At 38.4% G+C, this 9,968-nt stretch overlaps 1 protein-coding gene across 1 annotated transcript; it reads left to right on the forward strand.

The window, feature by feature from the left end:
* Positions 1-510: 510 nt before the first annotated feature.
* Positions 511-8,375, forward strand: LOC124462021. Its single transcript, XM_047013420.1, has 7 exons — positions 511-725; positions 782-1,203; positions 1,265-1,375; positions 1,546-1,813; positions 7,464-7,571; positions 7,703-7,884; positions 7,946-8,375. Exons 1-7 carry the CDS (start codon positions 690-692, stop codon positions 8,373-8,375), a joined length of 1,557 nt encoding a protein of 518 aa, XP_046869376.1. The 5' UTR covers positions 511-689.
* Positions 8,376-9,968: the final 1,593 nt, after the last annotated feature.

Below are 9,968 nucleotides of genomic sequence, written 5' to 3' on the forward strand. Positions count from 1 at the left end.
GATCTAAAATATTACGTTTCGAATTAAATTCATCTATAAACCAGAGGGATGGGGCAAACTTCGACCGCGTCAAAGTTTGTATACCCTTGCAACTTTTTTGGTAACTCTTTCCTTACCTATAGCCATCAAAATGGAAAAACGTTTTATCTAAAAAGGCTAAAGTTTGCGAAAGAACGGCCTAAAATCTTAGCATAGGAAATAACGAAGATATTGATCAAAGTCACTGTTTACCACCGATTGTTCCTATGGGAACTATATGATATAGTCGCCCGATCTTAGTTTGATTCGGCACAGTCATTAATGGTTATATTAAACTGAGAAATAACAAATTTTTATGACATTTGCGTAGAAAGTAACGAATTTACTTGGGTTCTATTCAATAATCTCTTAGTTTTTCAACTATTTTAACGAAAATTGCTAATAATTCACTGATTAAAAAGAGACAGAAAGATTTGGCAATTTCATACTGCTAAGTTTATTTTCGAAAATATCTAGTACTCTCAGCTGGACGGAAGCAATTCACACATTTTTGAGATCCAAGAAGGCCTGGGATGTTTGTAAAATTCGACCTGGTCAAGGGGGTACAGTACTTGAATCATTCTAATTCGTGAACTCATACAGTCAACATCAAAAATAAAACAAAAAGTTTACTTCTGAAAATCAAAAAAGAGAAAAACAAAAGTGAAAACATGTTGACTGTTCAATTGATCATGCAATCCGGAAAGGTTAGTAAACGTAAGGATATAACTTTTCATAATCGTGACCAAGTGTTCTTTTCCAGCCATTGGTTACGAACCTCCCAATCTCAGCTACCGTATACGAGCTAAAGGCTGAGCTTCAGAGCCTTCTCAATATTGAGCCGGAAACATTGGAGATTTCTGCATCTGATGTAACGTGTGCCAATTCAGATCTTTTAATAGAAGTTGCTGGTCTAGGCAAAAACAAACAAATTAAGCCGGTTGTGTCTTGCTATGAAGGCAACAATTTTGTGGGCTTGATACTATTTTCCCTTGGGGGCGAGGATTTCGCCGATCCATTAGTCGATAATTCAGTGTCAGACTCAAGTATCGAAGATAGTGAATCTTCCGTCATTGAGCTATCCTCGGGATCTAGTGGCGGATCCGTCCAGCCATCCACTATTGATTGCAAGCGAGGTATTAAACGAAAAGCCCAAGGACATGAAATAACCATAGAGACTAAACGGTAAGTATTAGGAATAGAAAATCAAAATTCAGTGACTGAATATTCCGTCTTTTGAAAATAGGATCAAATATGTTCTCGAATCCAGTGAGGAGAGTCTAGAAAACCACTCGTATGGAGATATGCAGGAGGCATGCGATATGGGAGGCTGCGGAATAAAGTCCGACCACGCCCGGTTAAACATGAAATCGAAATGGAACCTGATGTTATAAATGGTCAGCGGCCCCCGTACGTTAACATTCTCCCAGAGAACAGGCCGTTTGTCGTGGTTATATCTTCCTCAGAATGTGAGAAAAACTTTTGCGACCTGTTGGAAGAGTTCTTTGGAATTTTTAAGGATTTCAGAAATGTTCGCTGTTTGGATTTCAATGAGGTGACTCCAGACACTGAGTACAATGGGCGGCTGTACATTGCAGCGGCCAATGAGGATACGATGGACTGGGTGGCGGGCAACGTATGCTCCATGGAGACATATCAGGCCACCAGTCTCATAGACTTCCTACACCTGACACCGGCCAGAGTTACATGGCCAAAGGTCGAGAAGTGTTTCCAAGCAATTTTCGAGCTTCTGGAACAGCAGAATGCTGATATTACGACGGAGAAGTGGGCCGTGGTGAGCCGCAAAGATGCAGCCCCCATAGTAACAGATATTTGTCCAAATGAACAGCTTGAGTTCTGGATGGATGCAGAGAGTGTGGACATCATCAAGGAAAGATGCAACAGCCTCAAATTTTGTTTTTGGATTATCAAATTTGAGTTTTGCGATTAGAACACGCTTTTATATTTTTATTTTATGCAATATATATTTTGAAATGTTAAAAAAAGGTTACAATTGCGGCAGTCTGATTTGTCTGCCGATTATTCTGACTGGCAACGATAGTTTGTCGTAATAGAAAAATATTGTTGCTTTACTAACGAAACGTTGATTGGTGAATTTTGTCATCAAAGTTTATTATGCCAAAAGTATCCATGTCATTGTTTCACATCTACTTTGTATCGGCACTCTTTTGACTTGGTTAAGGCTGGAACAGGAATACGTAAACAGGGAAAAACATACCTTATCAATGTTCCAAGCTTATAAGCAGTTCCAAGCCATAGCTTTGACATCCAGTGTTGTGCTATAATTATTAGCTAAATCAGGTGACAAACCGTCACTAATATAGACTCCTTCTAGAGACTAACTAACTTTTCTTCCTCTGGGTATATTGATTGGCAGGTTTGCTCTTTTGTTGTTGTTGTTGTTGTTTAAATAAATGATAATGATTTGTTCTATAATTCTTTTTAATGCTACGACGACATCGGTTACCCATTTCGAGACTATTTTCATATTAGAGATTTTTCTTGTTATTTGAGCTTTTTCTTTGCGTATTTCTTTTTTGCTTGTCAGCCAAATTAAAACGTTTGGCTGACAACAGACGAGGAGAGCCATAATTGTTTTGTTTCTTCGTTTTTTATACCCTTGCAAAAAGGGTATATTAATTTTGGTCAGAAGTGTCCAACGCATAGAAGGAAGCATTTCCGGCCATATAAAGTATACATATTCTTGATCATCACGACGAGACGAGTTTAAACAGCCATGTCCGTCCGTCGGTCTGCATCAACGCAAACTCCTCCTAGACCGTAAGAGCTAAATAGCTGAAATTTTGCACGTAGGCTTGTATATACTGCAGGGGTTGTATATCTCGGATTCAGCCAGATCGGACCACTATATCACATAGCTCCCATTCAAACGGCAAGGTCACGAAAAGTGACTTTTCTCAATAACTTCGTTATTTTTTGAGCTATTGTCGTGATATCATATATTGGTGAGTTTATTATACCTGTAAACAACTTTGCCAAATTTGATCAAGATCAAGTCACTATATCACATAGCTCCCATAGGAACGATCTTTCGAAAACAGTGACTTCTGTCAATAACTTTGTTACTTTTAACTGGTGCAATAGCTCAGGAGAGTCTACTTCACCTATTAAAAGTTTAGGAATAAAGATAGCATCAAGCATTACTCTACGATTAATTAAAAAAGGAAGATTGATTAAATGAAGCCGCGAAGAGCGAAAAACAGAAAGTGCTTTTGAACAGACGCAATTTTACTTTGGTGAGTCTCATATTGAGGTGACCATATGCAAGATCCGTACTCTAAGATAGGACGGATTAAAGAAGTATACAGAATTTTGGTTGTGTACGAATCGTCAAACTCTTTCGACTATCGTTTCACAAATCCAAGAACATTCATAGCTTTACTAACTCTAGCAGAAATATGAGGATTAAAAGTTAATTTGTGGTACATAAGAACACCTAAGTCATTGATAAAATATAACCGCTCTAAGGCAGTGTCGTTAAGATAATAAGTTGCTAAGTATGGAGTGCATCTATAAAAAGACATAACTTTACATTTAGAGCCGTTAAGGTTTAATAGGTTTAATAGATTTAATAGATTGAAGAAGGCAAGAAGATGATATGTCTTTAAAACTGAAAAACGCATACATAAGCACCCGAGAATGTGACACAACCAGTGGAAGATCATTTATAAAAAGAGTGAATAGCAATGGAGCCAAATGACTACCCTGATACCTCAAGGAGTACCCTCCAGAGGTCACTTGGATGGTCTTAGAAAATGAAGACTTAAAGAGTCCTTTTTGTGTACGCTTAGAAAGATATTGAAAAATCCAATCTAGCAAAAGGCTGGGGATGCCAAGTGCGTTTAAATTATATAAAAGCAGAGTATGATTAACAGAGTCAAAGGCCTTGCTGATGTCAGTATAAATGACGTCAGATTGCACCGCAGTTTGCAACCCTTTGATTGAGTGAGATGTAAATTCTAATAGGTTAGTAGTTGTCGATCTACGTTTTTGAAACCCATGTTGGGATGACGAAATGATTGAGCTACTAAAATTAAGATGTTATTATTTACTGAAATGCTTTGGGTATGGCAGACAATTTCGAAATACCCCTATAATTATATATTATATATATATTATATTATTATAATAATTAATATATGATTCCTTCCATATAGGCGGGATGACGGAAGATGTGACGGGCAGTGTTAACAACTTAAGTATTGGCTTACATAGAGCGTCTGCGCATAACCTTAATACGCAGCCGGGTATTCCATCAGGGCCTGGATCATAAATTGGTTTGAAGGAACTGAGCACGCTAAGAACCGGACTTTCATCAAACACTAAAATGCAATCATTGCCTGATCATTGTCAGCTTTATTGTTTTCGAAAGACAAGTAAGACGGGTGCACTGATGCCTTACGTTTAACATTGACAAATTTATAAGAATTAAACGAATTTTTAACACAAACAAATTCAATCTCTTGATTGGAAGACTGGACAATTTCAGACGAGAACGCCGAGTCAACAGCGATCAAAACCATTACGGATAGTCCGATCCTGTCTATATGTTAAACTAGAAACGCTGTCATGCTTTGATGTGTAGCTTTTGAAAAATTAAAATTGCGACTATAATTTGAGATTTAAACTATCCTGTCTCCAAAGTTAGATCGAACTGCACATGGTGTGCGAATTTTATTATAATCGGTTAAGTGGTTTAGGAGTCCATTGAGGACAAACATTGTTTTGCCATATAAATAACTTTCTACTTCTTTCTATTTCTAGTGTAGATAAAACATAGCTAGGCAAACATTATTTTGAAATTTTTATAATTTATCCCTTAATACAATATCAATATCTTAATGCTATAGCAAGAACAATATTTTTTGTTAGTCCATCTTTAGCTAACACTGTATGGTTTACCCACTCGAGAGCATGCCACGTATAATTGTCCGTATAAAAAACATGGTGTTATCAAATCAACAACGGCTGCATTAAATCTACGAATGCTCTCCAGCTGGTGTTTTATCAGGATTAATGACGATAGTGTAATTATCATTTTGAAATTGTTGCATATGTGATTTGAATATTTTCAACAACTCGTTGTGCTCGTTCTAAAGAGCATCTAGCTCGCGGACGATGCGCCTGGCATTAAGTAAATCAAGGTTATTATAATCACAACGTTCACGCGATTCGCAAGTGCGTTTCCGGAACCCTCGCCGCCCATAAAGTAGATTTGTAAGAATTTATGTGGTTCATTTGGCATTTGCAGCAGTGATAAAATTGGTCTCTGATTTTAAATGTAGAATTGAATTGTTGACCATTTCTATTAGTATTTCGAACTATTTCTGTTGCTCCTAACGATGTCATTTGAAAGCATGAATTAAATCTTCGAATTGACTTCAGGAACACGTTAGAATCTGGATCCATGCCGATAAGTAAGCCGTTGAATGGTTCAGGTGGTGTTTCAATTTAAGGTAGTTGCACTTTTCCAGGCGCTCAACACATCCCAGCTGGCACATTTTTGAATTTCAGAGCATGACAATGCGGACATTCCTTGTCCATAGCACCAAATGAAGTCACTTGGAAGCAGACATGTATTTTTAAGTGTTCGCTAGAAAATGTCATGTTTCTAGAGTTTCGCCATAAACCAGGAAACACAATGGCTCTGTTGGAGGGACCAACAATAACAATTTTACTTTACCTAAAAGGCAGCACAAACCAGTCGTTTTACCAGCAAACTTCAATGAGCCACAATGCCACAAACTAATCGATGCAAGCTGTAGTCGATGGTGCAATCATATAGAAATGCTGCTTGATTCAAATCAATTCTTGAACCATTTCTTCTTGCACTTTGAAGATTATTCCTATGTTCATCTGTACTGTAACGATCGTTTTTCGTCCTTCAGGATAATTTAATCTTTAGGGCGAGGTTCGGTACAACAAATTTTAATTTGTGCCCCAGTAAATTCACGACACAATAATTTAAGTCAAGGGTGGCCACGGAAATTTAACTTGGGAGCCGGCTCTTTACTGGCAGACGCTGGGCAGAGAAAAAGGTCACTTTTGCGAGTCGACGCACACAAAAATTTGTGTGCCTCGAGTTTTATGACGGGTCATAAAACGACCTTTTTGGGTCGAGCGAGCGATCGTCGTCGAACTTGTGGGCAGAGGACGGACAAGTCCCGAATTTTACGGGGAGGGGGAAAAAGGTCGCGATCTCGAGCTCGCAACTTGTGGGCAGAGAGACGGACAAGTCCCGAATTTTACGGGGAGGGGGAAAAAGGAACGCGATCTCGAGCTCGCAACTTGTGGGCAGAGAGACGGACAAGTCCCGAATTTTACGGGGAGGGGGAAAAAGGTCGCGATCTCAAATGTTAAAAAAAAGGATACAATTGCGGCAGTCTCATTTGTCTGCCGATTATTCTGACTGGCAACGATAGTTTGTCGTAATAGAAAATATTGTTGCTTTACTAACGAAACGTTGATTGGTGAATTTTGTCATCAAAGTTTATTATGCCAAAAGTATCCATGTCCTTGTTTCACATCTACTTTGTATCGGCACTCTTTTGACTTGGTTAAGGCTGGAACAGGAATACGTAAACAGGGATAAACAAAACTTCCCAATAATCAATATTGCACGATCTAAAATATTACGTTTCGAATTAAATTCATCTATAAACCAGAGGGATGGGGCAAACTTCGACCGCGTCAAAGTTTGTATACCCTTGCAACTTTTTTGGTAACTCTTTCCTTACCTATAGCCATCAAAATGGAAAAAACGTTTTATCTAAAAAGGCTAAAGTTGCGAAAGAACGGCCTAAAATCTTAGCATAGGAAATAACGAAGATATTGATCAAAGTCACTGTTTACCACCGATTGTTCCTATGGGAGCTATATGATATAGTCGCCCGATCTTAGTTTGATTCGGCACAGTCATTAATGGTTATATTAAACTGAGAAATAACAAATTTTTATGACATTTGCGTAGAAAGTAACGAATTTACTTGGGTTCTATTCAATAATCTCTTAGTTTTTCAACTATTTTAACGAAAATTGCTAATAATTCACTGATTAAAAAGAGACAGAAAGATTTGGCAATTTCATACTGCTAAGTTTATTTTCGAAAATATCTAGTACTCTCAGCTGGACGGAAGCAATTCACACATTTTTGAGATCCAAGAAGGCCTGGAATGTTTGTAAAATTCGACCTGGTCAAGGGGGTACAGTACTTGAATCATTCTAATTCGTGAACTCATACAGTCAACATCAAAAATAAAACAAAAAGTTTACTTCTGAAAATCAAAAAAGAGAAAAAACAAAAGTGAAAACATGTTGACTGTTCAATTGATCATGCAATCCGGAAAGGTTAGTAAACGTAAGGATATAACTTTTCATAATCGTGACCAAGTGTTCTTTTCCAGCCATTGGTTACGAACCTCCCAATCTCAGCTACCGTATACGAGCTAAAGGCTGAGCTTCAGAGCCTTCTCAATATTGAGCCGGAAACATTGGAGATTTCTGCATCTGATGTAACGTGTGCCAATTCAGATCTTTTAATAGAAGTTGCTGGTCTAGGCAAAAACAAACAAATTAAGCCGGTTGTGTCTTGCTATGAAGGCAACAATTTTGTGGGCTTGATACTATTTTCCCTTGGGGCGAGGATTTCGCCGATCCATTAGTCGATAATTCAGTGTCAGACTCAAGTATCGAAGATAGTGAATCTTCCGTCATTGAGCTATCCTCGGGATCTAGTGGCGGATCCGTCCAGCCATCCACTATTGATTGCAAGCGAGGTATTAAACGAAAAGCCCAAGGACATGAAATAACCATAGAGACTAAACGGTAAGTATTAGGAATAGAAAATCAAAATTCAGTGACTGAATATTCCGTCTTTTGAAAATAGGATCAAATATGTTCTCGAATCCAGTGAGGAGAGTCTAGAAAACCACTCGTATGGAGATATGCAGGAGGCATGCGATATGGGAGGCTGCGGAATAAAGTCCCGACCACGCCCGGTTAAACATGAAATCGAAATGGAACCTGATGTTATAAATGGTCAGCGGCCCCCGTACGTTAACATTCTCCCAGAGAACAGGCCGTTTGTCGTGGTTATATCTTCCTCAGAATGTGAGAAAAACTTTTGCGACCTGTTGGAAGAGTTCTTTGGAATTTTTAAGGATTTCAGAAATGTTCGCTGTTTGGATTTCAATGAGGTGACTCCAGACACTGAGTACAATGGGCGGCTGTACATTGCAGCGGCCAATGAGGATACGATGGACTGGTGGCGGGCAACGTATGCTCCATGGAGACATATCAGGCCACCAGTCTCATAGACTTCCTACACCTGACACCGGCCAGAGTTACATGGCCAAAGGTCGAGAAGTGTTTCCAAGCAATTTTCGAGCTTCTGGAACAGCAAATGCTGATATTACGACGGAGAAGTGGGCCGTGGTGAGCCGCAAAGATGCAGCCCCCATAGTAACAGATATTTGTCCAAATGAACAGCTTGAGTTCTGGATGGATGCAGAGAGTGTGGACATCATCAAGGAAAGATGCAACAGCCTCAAATTTTGTTTTTGGATTATCAAATTTGAGTTTTGCGATTAGAACACGCTTTTATATTTTTATTTTATGCAATATATATTTTGAAATGTTAAAAAAAGGTTACAATTGCGGCAGTCTGATTTGTCAGCCGATTATTCTGACTGGCAACGATAGTTTGTCGTAATAGAAAAATATTGTTGCTTTACTAACGAAACGTTGATTGGTGAATTTTGTCATCAAAGTTTATTATGCCAAAAGTATCCATGTCATTGTTTCACATCTACTTTGTATCGGCACTCTTTTGACTTGGTTAAGGCTGGAACAGGAATACGTAAACAGGGGAAAAACATACCTTATCAATGGAGCAGTTCCAAGCCATAGCTTTGACATCCAGTGTTGTGCTATAATTATTAGCTAAATCAGGTGACAAACCGTCACTAATATAGACTCCTTCTAGAGACTAAACTAACTTTTCTTCCTCTGGGTATATTGATTGGCAGGTTTGCTCTTTTGTTGTTGTTGTTGTTGTTTAAATAAATGATAATGATTTGTTCTATAATTCTTTTTAATGCTACGACGACATCGGTTACCCATTTCGAGACTATTTCATATTAGAGATTTTCTTGTTATTTGAGCTTTTTCTTTGCGTATTTCTTTTGCTTGTCAGCCAAATTAAAACGTTTGGCTGACAACAGACGAGGAGAGCCATAATTGTTTTTGTTTCTTCGTTTTTTATACCCTTGCAAAAAGGGTATATTAATTTTGGTCAGAAGTGTCCAACGCATAGAAGGAAGCATTTCCGGCCATATAAAGTATACATATTCTTGATCATCACGACGAGACGAGTTTAAACAGCCATGTCCGTCCGTCGGTCTGCATCAACGCCAAACTCCTCCTAGACCGTAAGAGCTAAATAGCTGAAATTTTGCACGTAGGCTTGTATATACTGCAGGGGTTGTATATCTCGGATTCAGCCAGATCGGACCCACTATATCACATAGCTCCCATTCAAACGGCAAGGTCACGAAAAGTGACTTTTCTCAATAACTTCGTTATTTTTGAGCTATTGTCGTGATATCATATATTGGTGAGTTTATTATACCTGTAAACAACTTTGCCAAATTTGATCAAGATCAAGTCACTATATCACATAGCTCCCATAGGAACGATCTTTCGAAAACAGTGACTTCTGTCAATAACTTTGTTACTTTTAACTGGTGCAATAGCTCAGGAGGTCTACTTCACCTATTAAAAGTTTAGGAATAAAGATAGCATCAAGCATTACTCTACGATTAATTAAAAAAGGAAGATTGATTAAATGAAGCCGCGAAGAGCGAAAACAGAAAGTGCTTTTGAACAGACGCAATTTTACTTTGGTGAGT

Source organism: Drosophila willistoni, unplaced genomic scaffold, assembly GCF_018902025.1.
Source record: "Drosophila willistoni isolate 14030-0811.24 unplaced genomic scaffold, UCI_dwil_1.1 Seg833, whole genome shotgun sequence".
Classification (NCBI taxonomy): Eukaryota; Metazoa; Arthropoda; class Insecta; order Diptera; family Drosophilidae; genus Drosophila; species Drosophila willistoni.

Coding starts and splice junctions, on each gene's coding strand:
- LOC124462021 (XM_047013420.1), top strand. CDS start 690: ATGTTGACTGTTCAATTGATCATGCAATCCGGAAAG. Junction 726..781: donor TGATCATGCAATCCGGAAAG/GTTAGTAAACGT, acceptor GTTCTTTTCCAG/CCATTGGTTACGAACCTCCC. Junction 1,814..7,463: donor CGACGGAGAAGTGGGCCGTG/GTGAGCCGCAAA, acceptor GTTCTTTTCCAG/CCATTGGTTACGAACCTCCC.